Below are 19,089 nucleotides of genomic sequence, written 5' to 3' on the forward strand. Positions count from 1 at the left end.
TACAAGTGTATTAAATATGCGGTGGACAGTTGAATGAGCTCTGAGGTAAGTATGGCTTCCAGGAAAATTGCCAGTATGAGTCCAGGGGTAAGTAAGTAATATTCCTCACTATTAAACAACGACAAACTTTAACAAAAAATTTAACACAAAAGGTATTAACACTAAAGAGTAAGCAATAGATTAATGTAAATAACAAATTATATACAAAGAATGTATGTACTACCCATTTCTGCTCACGTTACTAGTGGCAGCTTCACGAACTAACCATTATAACATACACTGTACGGTTCCGGGAACGAAATGGACATTTTCACGAACTGAAGTGCTCTGTCTTTTCGTGCACATGGTGGTGTTGGTGACAATGAAGAAATTAATGATCAGTGGGATGACACTGAGAATTACCATGCTATTAATATATAAAGTCGGACACATGTCTTCGGAAATTTTACTCTCTTTTTCATATTTACTCAGACAGACCACAACAAATGGCAGTCACTTCACTCAGAAAATAAATAAATAAATAATATATATATATATACACACATACAGGATGTCCCATTTATCTTGTGCACCTATTATAAATTTTTGTTTGGATAGGTATTGGAATTTTTGATTTTGAACATTATGTTAGAACGAGGGGCTAACATGAGTGTGGAGATTTGGTGCATGTAACTACATTATGGTACAAGATACACGTGACGTCATCAATTTTTCAAATAGCACTACATACTTTAATCATGTTACATTGATTAAAAACATTAAATTAAGACGAGTTCAAAAATGTATCACAATGTCACCTTCCTAATCAATAACAACAAAATGAAACAAAAACGTACTTCCAATGTGATAATGTTATGCTTTGAAAGTCACAGAAGATGTTCCAAATGGTGACCATTCACATTAATGCACATTCAAAGGCATTCCCTGAAAGACCGTATGACTGCCTGCCATATTGCTGGCTGAATGGACACACAAGCCTGTTGAATGCATTGCTGCATGTCATCTGGTGTTGTCAGAATGTTCTGGTACACTGTCCTTTACAGTTCCCCACAGGAAGAAGTCGAGTGGTGACAGGTCCGGATAATGTGCAAGCCGCTGTACGTGGATTGTGGCATTGACAGTTATGGCTTGTTTACATGTTAAGACAGCAAACACACAACACACGACATGCACGAACGTCAGCCGTCTTTCGTTTTGTGTAAGTTAATGCACAAGATGAATGGGGCACCACAACAAATGGCACATTCTGATGGTAGGCCTATTCATTTTGCATTTTGTTGTTGTTATACACTTTCTCTTTTAACAGAAAATCTCTTCTTGCACACATCATTAAGAATGTGTTTGAATGAGGCAACAGCAAAATATTTCTCCTCATTCTTTATTATAAGGTAACCTATAAGTGATCTGAAAGCACTTAGGCCTACAAGTGGCTCATTATGTGCTCAGAAAACATCTCTCTATGAACACTGAACGCTATCGCAAGCATGAGCAGGCAAAGTGTTTGTGATGCCTGCATTAGGCCCGTAACACACTTGCAGAGTTTTCGCCAGCGAGAAATGTGTTGCGAGAAAATTCAAAGATTGATAACATGGATTCAAATGGACGTCCACACACTGGAAGAGATTCCAGTTCGAGGCAAAAACCTTGCGCGAGTTTCTCGCTGGAATCGGTAGCTCAGCAAATTTTCTTGACACATTTATCAAAGATGTTTGACATTTATACTCTTTATGACGATTGAATGTAGAAAAAGATATCACAGGTGGCGATGAATTGTATTGTTTTTATTTGAAAATGAGGAAAGATGGCTGATAATTGCAATCAGAAACTTATCGAACTTTTACGATGTCACCCGTAGGCCTATTTATATGATACACGGGATGAAAACTATAAAAACACGAAACTTAAAGAAGAAATCTGGAGACAAATATCAGATTATCTGAAAATAAATAGGGCTATATTTTATTTTGATGAGATTTAATAGTATTGATTAAACATTTGAAATAATGTATCTATATGTCTTAACAGTTTACGCAATTTTAATCAGAATATAGCAAAGAATTCTCTATCATATCATGAATGGCAAAAAAAAAAAAAAAAAAAAAACTGTGGTCCATTGAACCTAAAATAATGCCTAAACGTATCATCATTCAAGTCGAAACCAGTGTCCAAAACTCGCCCTTATTTTCGTAAGATACAATGTGATTTTCAGATATTTCTGGCTTTAATTTTTGGCCTACTTCTTCTTTTTATGAACAAAATATGTTCATGTAACTCCATTTCCTCATCATCTGAATACTCAGATTCAACATAGTGTTCGTACGTAATTTGTAAAGTACGACAATATACTTAGAGGTTATATATTTAAGTACGACAATATACGTAAATACATAACCTATAATATTTCCCCCAACGAGACATTACTATAATCAGATAAATGCTTTCTGCATGAAGGCCTAGATCATATATACCCATGATCTAGGATGAAGGCAGTGCATAGATGATCATAGCGAGGTGTTATCTGTGATAGCGAGAACTCGCCAAGAGTGTGGAGGAAGGCTCTTCGCCTCTTTCTCGCAACACATTTCTCGCTAGCGAAAACTCTGCAAGTGTGTTACGGGCCTTAAAGCTGGAACTGTTTTAATAATAAAGAAAAAGATCACGTACATACCGAAGAATTCCCTAAAGAGTGAAAAAGAAATAGGCAAAAGATGTGACAACACTTCAAAATAATGTGGTACTGCACAGGGTCCCACAGTAATGACCTACCTCACGAAAAGATTGAAGAAGATTAGTGCCAGACACTGAGATCATGATGTCTATGTGGTGAATGATGAACAGAGGTTCGTCCTGCACTTGGTATGGAAAGTAGGCCAGGTTATCTGACAGGAACAACATCTGAGACAGGCTGGTTTTCTGAAAGAAAAAACAGTATCAATAATTTCATTAATATGGACAATTCACTGCAACTATATCATTTTAAAATATTCATTACAGTCTATACAAAACTAGAAACATATTGACAGCTCAGTGACTTTAAGGCATCACCATGGTAACTGCTCAAATCAGCCAACCAGAGACCATGGTGACAGGTCAGCATTGCCAAATGTTTCGCAATGAGTACGTGGTAGCCAGCTCTAGATATCTGTATTTTAGAAGATATCATTGTTCAGCCCTCCATAACAAAATTTCGTACAACAATCTACTTGCTGAATTTAATTTAATGTCTCTTGCCAGTCGTAGATTACTTGCTGAGCAAGTCAACATGGTATATATTATTCTGGTATTTATTCTTGTTCTTTGGGTTATTCACGTGAATATTTATTATTATTTTTACATTGATTTCCTTTAAATTTATTAATTCTACTGGATAATAGCGAAATATTATCACAAATCCAGATCAACGCTAGAACATCACATTTAAGAAATTGCCAATGGTTATATTATAAAAAACCAAACACTTCATCACATAAAAATTCACCAGTGTTAAAAATGTGTTCAAATTTCAATGAAATATGTAAAACATGGGATCTAGATTTCCGCATTTCTTACATGGAATACAAACATTTTCTTATTAATATACTGAAGGTAGTTGATTTTATATGATATTGCTATTTGTTACTCTGTAATTTGCCAATTATAGCTACAGTTTACATTTTTGGCTATGATATCTATATTTAACTATTTTTCATTTATTTTATTTTGTATTTTTCATTTATATCTATATCTGTATCTCTTATTTAGTTAGTATCTATTGTTTGTTCTTTTTTTTTTCTTTCCTTTTCTCATTTTCCATTTTAATTTGTATTTACACTTATATCTGTTTCATCTCTTTTTTTTATTTTTTCATGTTATCTATGTTTTTTTTTTTTTTTGTAAACGAATATCTGTATTGTCTATTGTAATTGGGGCTTTGCCCTGTTATAGGCATAAATAAATAAAAACATACCACTTGTTCATCAAACTGCTTGAGGATTGACAAGACGAGAGCTCTCCGCTGCTGTTTCGTGTTTCGAAGAATGGAGTAGAGAAATCCATTGAGGGCGCCAGGAAATTCTCCTTCCCGTACCCTGTAGCCACGAACAATCCCTGAACTATCATCAGACTGGAGGATTTTCTGAAGCTTATACGAAAGTCTTATACCAGACTGCGACTTCATGTGTATGAATCCTGGATATTTCTTCTCGATATCTTGCAGCTGCTTGTCGGCACTATGACTTACCACCTTCTCATTGTCTGTACTCATACATATCAAGTATGGCACGATCTGCAACACAAATTAGAAACATTAGGCACAACATTTTGTAACATTCAAATTTTGAGCTGCTTACAACTATCGACAGCCAATGGAAATATTGACAAGAGTTGCTGAACTGTATCTTGACTATGATGTGTGCATCACCAACACAATGGCTGTAATTAATTTTATGACATGTACCTCCCACCAGCCCTCTGTTCTTGCAATTCTGACATAGAAAAAATACTCACATAGTACAGTTATACTGGGTGTTCAGTTCAAAGTGTGTCATGGCTCGCTGTATGCCGTCATGTGGCTAGCCGATGAGCCTAGAGAATTCAATCTTCCTACACTTCCGCAAAGGCGAATTACCTATGTGGCAGAGAAGTTGCCTAGCAAGTACGGCATTCATTCTGAAGAGTACGTACTGATACGTACGGTAATGCCGGTAGTGGCAGGAATGTGAACTGTTTAGAAACACGTAGTCTACTGAGGTGAATTTTTTTCTTACTGTCGGGATATGCAGAGAGAGTCAAGTCGATTACTTACGTATTCATTGACATTAAAGCTCATTCACAATGAAAATTAAACATAACGTAAGCGTTAACTTAACGTTACAGTAAAATCAAGAAGTCATACCATCATTCACGATGGGAACATAAACATAACAGCAAACATACTTGGTAACCATGGAAACATAACAACGACGCCATTTCCTCATATTCTGTCGTATACTTCAGCACTCCACGATTGTCTTCTGTTTGCAAATCACATAAGCATAAGCATGAAAGTTTGGAGTTTGCAAACTTTCATGTTAACGTCTTACGGTAATGTTTATGTCAATGCTTATGTGAATAATTGTGAATGATCCCATTTGGTAGCCTGGGCGCAAACTTCTGTGTTTATGTTACGGTTATGTTTAATTTGCATTGTGAATGGGCCTTAACTTCGACGGTCAACATGGACACGGAGCATTTGATTTGTATTGTGGAATGTTGCCGTACGCAACCAATGATAACAAATACCCTGCGTACGATTTGCCCACGCAAAACACAGTTCGAAAGAGGTTATGGTAGCACACAGACTGTACAGACCGCCATCTGTTGCTACGATGTTCAAGTTATACTGTACACGTTCTCAAGTTCAGATTGAACGCCTTGAATATAGGCAACTTCTCTGACATAAAAGCTGAAACTCGCTTCAAATCACAGACTCACAACAGTGACGTCATGACACATTTTGAAATGAACACCTAGTAGAATGTACAGTGGTCACCCCCCCCCCCAAAATAGCCTGCTGAAATTTTCGAAGTTTCAGTAAAGCAGATTTATGCATGCACGGGAAGGTTTCTGCTGAGTTCACGAGAGAACATGCTTTTAAATATTTGTCTTAATAGTTTCAATCTAGATGTGCATTATTAAAAGGTAAATCATTTCTTTCCAATATTCTGTTCTCCAACAAAGCTGAATAGTGGTTTAAAATATCAACAAACTGCCCATTATAGCAGTTTTGAAATTAGAAGCATCATTTCAAAACATATTATATCAAGGAAGTTTTATAGGATTGACGAAAAACTTAATTATTCTTAAACCAGACAAGTTTTTATTACTCTCCACCCAACCACTGTTATGCACTTGTTTCATGGTTTACAGAAATGATCACATGAAATGATTAGAATTCACAGCATGAAAGATAAAGTAAGAAAAATTATCAAATTTATTTTCGTCTACAGGGAATATCTTTTAATTGTCTCGGAGGGTTGCTGCTTCCTGCCCCAGGCGACCTTGTGACTAACATGCTGATGACGCAGTTCCCGGTTGGTGGTCTCAGTGCTAGAGGGCTGCCGTATGGGGTGGATGCACACTCCAATGCTCCTTAGTTTCTGAGTTATGCTTAATTATTTGTGTGAAGTTAGTGTTTAGTGTGTGACATGTTAATTTACGTGAGCGTGTATATATTTATAATAAATAAAATATAGAAAATCTTGTGCGAAAATGAGATGCAAGTTCAGACAGAAATTTCCAAACAGACACGTACCTTGTGTAAAAAACAATAAAAAAAACCTAGCTAAAGAAATTCAAAGAAACAGGTTTAATAAATGACCGTAAAAGACTACATAAGAGCTGAAATGGAGTCAATCTGGCTGCTGAACTTGTGAAAGTCAAAAATAATTTTATAAGAAGGTGTCAGCAATGTGTAGCAGTCAACGGGGAACATTTTGAGCACAAAATATTGGCTCTGCAGCCGCAACCAGGAAATTACAACTCTCTGGGACTGTTAAAAGATATTCTCTGTACATTTCAAATTATGCTCCTCAAATGACCCCTATGATAGACATATTTGCGATTAATAGGGCTAGGATTTTGATGACCTATAAATCATAAAAAAGTCCTAAAAGCAATGCATTTATGACCTAAAAATCTTTCAAAAATGCCCTTATAAATGCCCTAAAAGTTGATCTTACATTCTAAAATTGGCTTAGTAGGAAAAGGAGTTTTGCGCTACTTAATATTTAGACTAGTAATTAAATTAAATTCTAGTACCAACATTTAAGTTTATTTAATTTTACATAATTTTTTGTAAGTGGTACACTATAATTAATTATTTTACCTGATGTAGTTTCCATGTAGCCCATCACAAGACCACTCTTATCAGCAAGTATAGAGGAGTCTATGTTGAAGGGATGATTGGAATAACCCATTACATGGGGTGTACTACGTTAAAAGGGCAGTATTTGTGTAGAAAAACGATTAAAATATCATACAAAATAATGGGTATTAGCCACCGGCACAGCTTGGTCGGTTAAGGTGCTTCCCTGCCGATCAAGAGTTGCGCTCGGGCGCGGGTTCGATTCCCGCTTGGGCTGATTATCTGGTTGGGTTTTTTCCGAGATTTTCCCAACCGTAAAGCAAATGTCAGGTAATCTATGGCGAATCCTCGACCTCATCTCGCCAAATATCATATCACTATCACCAACTCCATCGACGCTAAATAATCTCGTAGTTGGTACAGTGTCGTTAAATAACCAAGTAAAAAATAAAGGGTATTAATGGACAAAATATGTAGACAAAATATCAAAAGAAATAAACATTATTTTATATTAATAATGGGGATTTGTGGCCAAAATTAAGTGAAAACGCCTCAAAAATGCCCAAATAACACAAAAGATGCTCTTATGAGTTGAAACAGGCAAAAAATGCAAAAAAAAAATGTCCTAACAAATGTGTCTTAAAACACTCAGTTTATCACATAACATATAAATACTAAAGCAGCTATGTTTCTGGCTTACTAGAAAAAAGATTCAATTTCATCAAAATCCTAGCCCTAGCGATTAATAGGATTGATTATACAATCTAGATATGAAGAAACAAGCATTAAATAAATCTGTATGACGGATTCGTTGGCAATGTTGGCTTATCAGATATGATGTAAGCATTTCCACTGTGACCAAAGTTGATTGATGTCAGTGTAATTTCTGTTCCACCAGATCATTTAACTTTTTCTATTAGTGTAGGTCATACATAGAAGTTACACGTTAAAATGTTATTAAATACCATATCTCATTTAGGAAAAGAATAACAAATTACATATCCTGAGAAAAACCATGAAAGCACTCACCTGCACAGGATGGACCAATCCCTGTTGCAAGATGAGCTGAATTACTTTCAGAGCAGCTTGCCTTACTCCAACATTAGGATGAAGGAAAGATTCCAAAATTTCTTTCAGGTACAACTGGATAACCGTGCTCGCCATTCCTGATGACACATCTCCCATTTCCTTCAGGTTTTCTTGTTTTGATAATTTGGCCCCTGCAATTACATTCATTTATGATATATTTTCAAATAACACATTAAAAAACACACTGAATTTAAAGAATATACAAAAAAGTCATGAACGACACATAAGTAGAAACAGCATGACCATTAATAAACAGCCCACAATATCAATAGAAAAACACGCAAATGATTAGTAAATCCAGTGAGCCACCGTAACTTCAGAGCTCAATAGCACTGCAGACTTTAAGAAAAAGGTACCCACAAAATGAGCAGCTAAAAATATTTACAGATGACTCTTTACAATGCAACAAGCAACATCCAGGTGGAGGAGTATATTGCCACTTGTCTTCACAGTACACAGGCTACTACAAGGCGTGTTCTTAAAGTAAGTTCTGTTTTCAATTATAGCTGTCACATCGCTGCAATCGTTATCTTTCACCTCAACAACCTAAAGAAAAAAATAGTTTTTCAATGGATACCAGCACACTGCAGATTGACTGGCAACGACACTGCTGATTATCTTGCCAAAAAGGGCTGTGGTACTATTCAAAAACCTGCTACACAATTATCCTATTATACAACAAAAAGAATGATTACTTCACAATACCACAAAATTATAACAAATCATTTCCAAATTTCCAAAAATATAAAAGGTGGGAATCTGTCTCAACCCAAAACATCACTGGATACCCAAGGAAGAATGCAGTTGCAATTTTTAGACTGTTTACGGGCCATGACTGCTTAACCAAGCATCTCCACAGGATTGGAATAGCTCCTTCACCACTTTGCCCCTATGTGACCTTCAGGAGGAAATGGATCAAAATCATCTTCAGCACTACCAAGCCACTATCAACTTGGCGTCCTTGAGTGAAAAATATTGGAGAGCGAGAGAATTAATGATTTCATTGTGAGAAATTCAGCATTAGCAAACAACATATTAAGAGGCATTCTGAATAAAATTGTTCCTATTCTAAATTAACTTTTAAATTAATATTTTTTTATGCCGTAATTCATTACTCTTTGAAAAATTAATACTGTACACAAAAATTAAGAGAAATGAAGATATTTAAAAATACTGTGACTGAAAGAAACTTTAGTTCTAGTGATCTCATTTTTATGACAAACTCCTCCAGGGAAAGAAGCGATTTATGATGGCTCCATAACGTATATTTTTGTACTCCAATCCAGTAGCGGCTGGTGGTTTAAATAATGAGTGTGCTACAATCTCTATATCGACCTACTGTATTGGCCTACACTTATATGTATTTATCTTAATTTGGAGTCTCGCCTAGTAATGAAATATGAAGTCCATACGACGTTCTTTCGTACTGCAGAACTTGTCACTGGGTGTTAAACCCCTCCATCTTGGACATCATACACTTTTCTATTGACAGTATTGCAAGAGCAGTGAGACGATCCTGGGACATAGTGTTCCTTAAAAACGTTTTTATGCGTTTCAAGCAAGAAAAACATCTTTCTGGCTCAGCAGTGGTCATTGGTGTTGTTACCAAAATATTTAACAACTTCGTTACTTCACAGAATGGATCCTGTAAATTGTTGGAGATTATGTATTGTAACAATTGAACAGACTGTTTCGGAAGTCAGGTCTTCCGTATAGAAATCCAAGTTGTATCTGGAACACTCTTTTGTTCAGCATAGTATAGCTGTTGACAGCGACTTTAACAGGTAGATGGCAGCAGCAATCGGACACTTGAATTACCAAATACATTGTAAATAGTTCCGAGTTCCTCCACAAACAAGCATTCTTTCGTTACGCTTTACTTTTGCAATCTCCAAGTTGTGTAGTGCTGAAGCTGATTACAGCAATTTCCCGCGTAAAAATAGCTAATCAGAGCAGTGATTTCAGCTTCGCACATGCGCATAACTGTCTACATTCTCATGAGGAGTTTTGAGTAGCACAACAAACCCCCTGAGGCAGCGAAGAGCGAAGACTAAACACTTTATAACGCGTCGTGAACATAACCACGGGAAATTGTCAAATGGCAGATCAAATACTTTGGTATTACAAATACATTATTTGAGAAAAAATTATCATTGTGCTGTAGCACATAAGGACGGGTCGCCCCTGCTCCAATCCCTCAGCCATTGAGAGCTGGATACATCACTCGCCTTTCTGGCACAACACAGGAAGTGGAAATGGTGTTACCACAGAGATATATTCCCTAACTTCCCTCCCGTGCTTATCTGCCTGCCCTTCCTCCCACCCGCCATCCTGATGACTGACTACCAATGGGGTAAGGAGAAGGGGAATGCTGTTAGTCTGAACATTGTACTCTGGCCCTGTAACTTCCATGTATTTTACTAGAGACGTCAGAAATCGACTCCTTCTCTGTAGCAGCCGTACAATATTTGTAAGAAAAATAACGATTTATAGTCCAGATCACCTTACTTCATATCCTAAGGGTGAAACCTAACCATTTTCCCCCCATTACTACATATGCTAGTGTATTGTGGTGATTTTTTAGTTTGCAGGTTGAATTTTCTTTTGCCAACTTCGTTTCGAATTTCGATACTGACAAATACTACAAATGGTAGTGATTTTGTAACTGGTATGTTGGCAGCTGAGACAAATATCGACAATATTTGTCGGTACTGGAGTTCCATGAAAATAAAATTGTACTAGATTTCTGAGTTGGCTACTGGAAGCTAGTGAAATATGAAAATACTAATAATTAATTAATATCAGTTATTTTATGTGTTGGGTTGTGGTTATAATTCAAGACTATAATCAGGTTAAGTTTTCGGAGTTGGTACTAATAATTTAATGTGGTCAAACAAAATACATTTTTAGGTTAGGTCTCGTGAGTTAATTGCTTAGTCAAATCAATGAATTTCGTATTACCAGACAAAATACTTGACATGTTGATCCCTTTCCCATATAGTTTGCCTACGAAAATATGTTACAAATTATTGAATTATTTAGAATAACCTTCCAACATAAAGTACTGTAAGTAAATAAGTAATTATTACGTAGGATCGTGTGATATCTGGTAACAGTTGGCAACACTGACAAGATGGCAATATTTGCTGTTTAGGAACTGTTCTTATGTGACCCTCACTATAGATATGGATTAGCATTTACTTACACTCCTGATCTTGTTTGATCATGCGTCTCTCTTCCTCTTGGAGGTATAACTCAATGTTGTTCAAGACCTGCAAAAATTGATTAACTCCTGTTACTAAATATGATAACATAAAAGTACGATACTATAGTATCGCAATTGGTAAATTTAAAAAGTAAACTATGATATGATGAAAGAGTGATGGAACGGAGAAAAATTCTCTCCGGCGCCGGGATTTGAACCCGGGTTTTCAGCTCTACGTGCTGATGCTTTATCCACTAAGCCACGCCGGATACAACCCCGACGCCGGTTAGAATCATCTCAGATTAAGCTCCATCTCTTGGGTTCCCTCTAGTGGCCGCCCTCTGCACTACGTCATAGATGTCTATGAACGCAGGACCGAAGTCCATACATGTGTTGAGGTGCACTCGAATGAGTGACTGGTTGGCCGGGATCCGATGGTATAGGCGCCGTCTTAAATCACAAAGTGATTTATTACGCATATCATATATATTTTGATGTACCGAAGTACATATGATATTTCCGTGCAGATATTCTGCATCATCATATGATGAAAGAGTGATGGAAAGGAGAAAAATTCTCTCCGGCGGCGGGATTTGAACCCGGGTTTTCAGCTCTACGTGCTGATGCTTTATCCACTAAGCCACGCCGGATACAACCCCGACGCCGGTTAGAATCGTCTCAGATTAAGCTCCATCTCTTGGGTTCCCTCTAGTGGCCGCCCTCTGCACTACGTCATAGATGTCTATGAACGCAGGACCGAAGTCCATACATGTGTTGAGGTGCACTTGAATGAGTGACTGGTTGGCCGGGATCCGACGGTATAGGCGCCGTCTTAAATCACAAAGTGATTTATTACGCATATCATATATATTTTGATGTACCGAAGTACATATGATTTGAAAGAGTGATGGAACGGAGAAAAATTCTCTCCGGCACCGGGATTTGAACCCGGGTTTTCAGCTCTACGTGCTGATGCTTTACCCACTAAGCCACGCCGGATACAACCCCGACGCCGGTTAGAATCGTCTCAGATTAAGCTCCATCTTTTGGGTTCCCTCTAGTGGCCGCCCTCTGCACTACGTCATAGATGTCTATGAACGCAGGACCGAAGTCCATACATGTGTTGAGGTGCACTCGAATGAGTGACTGGTTGGCCGGGATCCGACGGTATAGGCGCCGTCTTAAATCACAAAGTGATTTATTACGCATATCATATATATTTTGATGTACCGAAGTACATATGAGAGAATATTTCTCCGTTCCATCACTCTTTCATCATATGATAACGCAGAAAATCTGCACGGAAATATCATATGTACTTCGGTACATCAAAATATATATGATATGCCTATACCGTCGGATCCCGGCCAACCAGTCACTCATTCGAGTGCACCTCAACACATGTATGGACTTCGGTCCTGCGTTCATAGACATCTATGACGTAGTGCAGAGGGCGGCCACTAGAGGGAACCCAAGAGATGGAGCTTAATCTGAGACGATTCTAACCGGCGTCGGGGTTGTATCCAGCGTGGCTTAGTGGATAAAGCATCAGCACGTAGAGCTGAAAACCCGGGTTCAAATCCCGCCGCCGGAGAGAATTTTTCTCCGTTCCATCACTCTTTCATCATATGATGACGCAGAATATCTGCACGGAAATATCATATGTACTTCGGTACATCAAAATATATATAAACTATGATATGGTAATGAATATCAATATGTTGATGGAAAGAAAAGTTATCAGCAAGTCCAAAGACAGAAAGAAATATTTCACTGCCAACACAATCCCAAGTTTACTTTTCTATCACTTTACCTGATAAATTTTGACGATTTTTTCGTCAGACAATGGTTTAAATAATACTGGCCACAATTTGTAGAGAGGATGTCTAATGTAATCTTATTAATCATTTGACAAAGCATTAGATAACAGTTGACAAAATCATGCAGGACTATTCACATATAATAATGTGTAACTGATTATTTGCTGTTTACTAGTGACAGGTCAGAATCAAATCACAAGGTTTAAATCGTAATATTAGAAAACATGCGGTTTATTACATAAGGAATTAAATATTTCATTACCTGTGTTCTCATATGAAGGGGAGCATCATCTTCTGTAAGAAGACGATGATAAAGGGTCTTGAGTTCAACTCCAAGCATGAAATCATAATGACGTATGCACAGTGAACCAATTGCTTTCAATGTAAACAATTGAATATCTTCGTTTGGTTGTTGCACAAAATAAGCTAATGTATCACACACTTGGTCCTTGATGTCGTCCTTCGAAAAAAGGAAACACGAATTAAACGTAAGATGATATATGCAAAAACTTAAAACTTCTGTTAGTTTTCATGAATTCATTGAAATATAACAAAAGGTTATCAACAGTAATCTCACTAGAGGTTTTGATTTATCTAGAGAAAATCAAAACTCGAGTGGGATTTAATTGACTATTACACGATTAGAAGAAAGTATATAAAGATTAGAAGTAACAAAGTACTCCAATACAATTAAATATTAACTGGCTTACGAAAATACACCTGTCTTCAAATGTATTATTGTACCATCTCAACATTATGCTAGAGGGCAGTAGTGTTTTATGATTATGTTTTCTTGTTATCAGCTGTTTGTGATCTGTGGTGCCAACTATGGAATCTTCATTGAACGGTTACTAGTCAAGAAGGCTTTGTTGATTCAGTTTCATTTTTATTAAAACATCTGCATTGCACTTCAATCATCCGGATCCCAGTAATCAACGTCACTTGACAGATGATTTTCAATAAATCTTAGTATTAAACAATCTCTGATACGTGACTATCCATAATATCATATAGCAGAAGCTATAACATAACCTAAATAATATAAACAAGTGTTAGAAAAGTTTTAATTAGGGATGATGAAATATATAAGAAACGTTTTAATTAACGATGATGAAATAAAAAATAAACATTAATAATTTTAAAAGAAACAATAATTGAAAGTATAATTTTCAAATTTCAATGTTTTAGTGGTTGGTGGTTCAGTTGATGTTATATTGGATGTGTGTGTAAAAGAAGTGAACTCGTTGATGTACATGGTGTATCCCTCAACTTATTCAGGATTTCCGAATGGTGCTCTTCATTTATTTGTAAATAGGGTTTCAGGAAAGATGCATAGCTATGACCAGTGATCTTTATTAATTCTTGTTCTTGAATGCCAATCTGAGTCATATTTGAAAGTGCTGTGCATCGACTGAAGTGGTTTGTAATTTTCTGTTTTTGACGTCCAGACCAGGGCCCTATTTCATAAAGGTAATAATTTAATACCATTACTAAAATGGTAATAGCATTAAGTAATATTATTACTGTTCTGTTTCATAAAAGTAATAGTTAATAATATTATTTATTATTGTAAACGCTCATAATATTACTAAAATAAATAATAAAATTACTAAAGTGTTTCAAAAGCAGCAAAGATAATTAAATTTATTAATAATATGAACGTTAGTTCCATGACTGTACTTTAAGTAATAGTTTAATAATTTGTAAAAAGTAAATGCCAATGTAGGGTTAGATTTTGAAGATAAAACCGTGAAAACATTTGAAATAGTTAATTCTGACTCAAATAGTGATGAAGAGGGAGTGTTTGTCAGATGTCCAAGAAATTTTAGACAACGAATATCCTACAACCATGCAAGAAAGTTACGAATATAATGAATAATGAAAGGTTTTGCTTAAATTTTGAAACATTTGGATATGTCCTTCAAAGAATTGATAACTTGTTAGAACATCCCACAGAAAGGAATAAATCGTTAACTTCTCAGCAACAGCTACAAATTGCTCTGCATTGGTTGGGTAGTGGTGGACAATATCATTATGTATCAGACATGCATGGAATTAAATTAAAACAGACTAAAATACAATTGCAGACAAAGAAAAATATTACGTACTTAACACAGTTCTGGTTCTCATGTTTGGACATGTTGCGTTACATACATAAATATAATCTTTATCACTCATTACCAAGCCAATTGATAGAGCAAAATCCCACAATTCCATCCAAGCTTCTTTCTTAGAGTTTTTTTTTGTTACTGTTGGTGAAAACCCTCAAATAGTTGACCTTTCAATTCGTGAACTTTTCGCAAAAAAAAAAAAAAACTCTGTTTCTTCAAGTTATTTTCACGTCTTTTCCCCATTTTAAAAAGCATCAGAGACAAAATGAATGACTAACCAAGTCCCTCTCCATTCTTACAAATTGTCATAGACGCTAATGTAGATGGACCATGCTGAAATTGAAAGCTATCTTATCTAATTGAAAAAGAGGAACAATTGGAAAGGGTCAAGCCTAAATTAAATTAAATTACAGTATAGGACTGTTAGAAAGTAATTACTGTATATTTTTCATTTTTTTATGTTATTTGAATGATTGAACTTAACGTTTTCCCCCTCCTTTCTTGTCATTTTTTAAATTATAATAATTGTTCAGAAATATATGTCTATGGGACATTTACATCACAAAATACAGTAATATTAACTTTTGCTGTACCTATTGAAATGTTTTTTCAATGTATACTTGTGACAACCTGAATCTATATAGGTACTCTTGACTAATTAACATTGTGAAGATCTTGGTGAGTCAAGATCTTGTGCAGACATATATCAACAAGTGGATGTATTACAAAACATATAGACTACTTTAACCACCCCTATTGATAAACTAAAATTAACTTACGAGATTTATAGGTACCGTATCTACAATTCCACATCACAATCTCTAATAATTAGAACGCATTTGCATTTTGTATAGTCAGGTAAATTCTTGAAAATACTACTTACAACATAATCAGCAATAAAAGCCCATTAAGACAATTTCAATATTTTTATTAATTTCGTCATAACATTAATCTTCTACAACATCCACACATTCAAACTCAAATACGATATTTTCTAGGAACGACTTCACCGCGTAAGTACTTATGTCGTTATTGCATTTGTATTTATTTACTCTTGCACCAATAATTTTTTAAGCTTTTTTTATGTAAGTAGGCCTACTTGCGCAGTATTCCGAACTATAACGGAACTTGAAATATCTTGCATAAGAAGCTTTATAGGGTCCACTAACCCTGTCGTTAACACTGTCCATAAGGCTGCTACAATATTATCATCAAAAGTTTTCACTGCTTAATATTTTCATACGGTACTTCTTTAGACAACGAGGTGCAAGTTTCACACACACACACGCACGCACGCGCTTCTGTCACTGATACACTGTTTTTGGAGTTGCAAACTTTACAACAGCAGAGACGTGAACAATTAGGAATGATAAATATCTGTTCACAATATTTTAGATTTATCAAATTGTTTCTTTTACTCGTAAATCAACTTAATCAAATAACAAACAATAACTTCGAGTTGCAATGATTTACAATCTTATCTGAAATAAATGTCTCCCAAACCTTTACACATACTACGATTTACTCTGTTGTTGCTATTAAACATAGCACTTCAAAACTTATTTCATTCAACAACTGTTAACAGAGGATAATATAAATAGCTGTAGTGTGCAGAGCAACTTTGTTATGTTTGTCAGCCTTAACCTCAAATCATCTGACTGCAAACGATACAAACACACTATAACCACTGTTTACCTTGCATGACCATTCGCAACCAAAGTCTGATAGAATGCGCTCATTAAGAAATTAATAATATTACTGTACGTATTTTATGACTCGTGCAAAACGTTTATGAAACAGAATTTAGTCGATTAATAAAATTATTTTCATGACTGTAATGCTATTACTTAATATTATTACTGTGTTTATGAAACAGGCCCCAGTGCAGTTTGAAATGTTGGCAAACAAAGAAACAAATGCTAGGGTAGTGATAAAAGTAAACAAATGCTAGGGACGCGATAAAATTGTGCGATAAGCAGCCATGATTGGTTGAAAGACATCCTTTCGCACAGTTTTATTGGTCAAAAGTAGTGTGACGTAGTAAAAGTGTAATAGTCAATATAAATTGGATAATGCACTAGATTAATAGTATGGAGTGTTCATTTCCGAAGTAACTGAATCATCATGTCTCTCGTAAGTATATGAGCAAAAAGAGAGAGAAAAAAAAAAATGGTTTTCTAACATTCAGGTTTACAAACATGGTTCCAAACCTGATGATAACAACATGCTTTCATCCTTTGTGTAGACTATTGCAAGAAGTCAAATAGCTTTGAGTTTTTTGAAAGCCGAAAGCAGGGTGATACAGTGATAATTTTCCATTGGTAGGTAAAAATTTACAAAGAATATCTTGTAATGAACCTGATGCTTCTTTCTAAGAACATGTTCTCTCTCACTGGCTTCATCTGTATATATATCATCAAACACACTCACATTCTTGATTCTTACCTCCAGTCCCTGTATGACATCTTTGTCAGTGAAATCGAAGTGCCTCAGAAGGAGCCCAACTGTGAAAAGAGCTCTTCGGAAAAATGGACGGCTTTTAACCAGCACTGGAAGTGTCGGATCCTTCTCGTAATCCCTTCTGTAGTCCCTCAAGAACCCTAAAATTATAGGAAAAACAATGAGAGAAATTGAGATGTGCCTCTCCATGCAGTAGAATACAGTGAAGTAGATTTCATCGATTTGTTTTTTATTTTATAATGATTCTTCTGTCCATAAGTAATTTCTTGCTCCGATAAGACGAAAAAAGAAAGAGTAAGAGTGAGTAAAGAAAGATCTTAGGGTCGTATTCATAGACGAGACTTTGGACCAAAGTTGACTTTGGAAAGTACAAAGTCGCCATTTTTCTATTCACAGTCGACACTTTGACGAAAGTAAACTTCGATCGTGACTTTACTTCGAAGTCGCCGAAAATCTAGACTTCGACTGTGACTTTCGTTCGTGGACATAAGAAAAATGGCTGATATTTGGAAAAGAGAAGATTGATAACATCCAGGAAATTATTGAAGCTCCTCATGTTTCTCGGCATATTATTAGACGTGTGCAAAACTCTATTGAATTTTATAGAGATAATGAATTCAAATCAAGATACAGATTTGAAAAATAGACCGTATTAAGTAATATTAACATGTTTCAACATGTTTCAACATGCACTGATGAATAATAGAATAATAAAAAAGGATTACCTGTTCCATTAATAATACTCTCATTTCACTTCGATATTGCTCTATGGATATAAGAATTAATGGTTTACTATTGATTTTGTATATTTAATTGCATTCTTTATACGTCTTCACCAGTTCTAGTAGCATGTCTCTTTCATAATCTGTCATTGGTGGCATCTTCTTATCTTTCACGTCTTCACAATTATTTTACATTGAAGTATTTAAAAAAATTCTGCAACAATCGCTTAACGTCTGCTGATGTTCAATTTGGTTTACTGATTTGAGACTCAAAAGATGGCTTTTCTTGGGGCAATGCCTACTCTACTTCAGCTATTCATTAATTTAATTCGTTTAGAAGGCCATAATTGTGATTGCCAACATTAGAACAAGATCGTCAAATCTCGACTTACCAAAGCCAAAGTCAAATTCAGTTTCGTTTATGATTACGACCCTTAGCCTCAAAGGTGAAGAATAACATGATATGTGAAACATTTTTAGATTTAGAAGAGGCAAGAAAAATTAAGCTTTATGAAACTTTATTTTAGAAATATCTGATAAGATTCACAGCATTCATATCTGACTCATAAAAATAACCTATGATACAGAGTGGATGAAATGAAATGCCACAGTAGTGCAAGAAAACCAGTCGGCTGTGAGCTCTTACATACTCTCAGATTTTATGGCTCTGTTTATCTTCGTAATAGGTCCCACTTCTGCTCCTAGGCTGCAGAACAACGCATTTTTATTTGCAATACAAAAATCTTCGTGCAGAAAGTGTGTCAGAAAATTTTGTTCTCAATTTCCCGATTTTCTTATGCTGAATAAGACAACAATATATAGACCCGTAATAGTACATTATGCAACAAGCCTATAATGG

General features: G+C 35.7%; 1 protein-coding gene across 3 annotated transcripts in view; it reads right to left on the reverse strand.

Moving 5' to 3' along the window:
- Positions 1 to 19,089, reverse strand: part of Nipped-B (Nipped-B cohesin loading factor) — a 228,697-nt gene that overhangs the window by 16,815 nt on the left and 192,793 nt on the right. For all 3 annotated transcript variants that reach the window (XM_069838332.1, XM_069838333.1, XM_069838331.1), the window contains 6 exons: positions 17,494 to 17,648; positions 13,200 to 13,397; positions 11,118 to 11,184; positions 7,853 to 8,043; positions 3,947 to 4,264; positions 2,767 to 2,913 (listed from right to left, as the gene is read on the reverse strand). In XM_069838332.1, coding sequence (XP_069694433.1) covers positions 2,767 to 2,913; positions 3,947 to 4,264; positions 7,853 to 8,043; positions 11,118 to 11,184; positions 13,200 to 13,397; positions 17,494 to 17,648 — 1,076 coding nt within the window. The remainder of the gene's footprint in view (positions 1 to 2,766; positions 2,914 to 3,946; positions 4,265 to 7,852; positions 8,044 to 11,117; positions 11,185 to 13,199; positions 13,398 to 17,493; positions 17,649 to 19,089) is intronic.

Source organism: Periplaneta americana, chromosome 10 (genome assembly GCF_040183065.1).
Source record: "Periplaneta americana isolate PAMFEO1 chromosome 10, P.americana_PAMFEO1_priV1, whole genome shotgun sequence".
NCBI lineage: Eukaryota > Metazoa > Arthropoda > Insecta > Blattodea > Blattidae > Periplaneta > Periplaneta americana.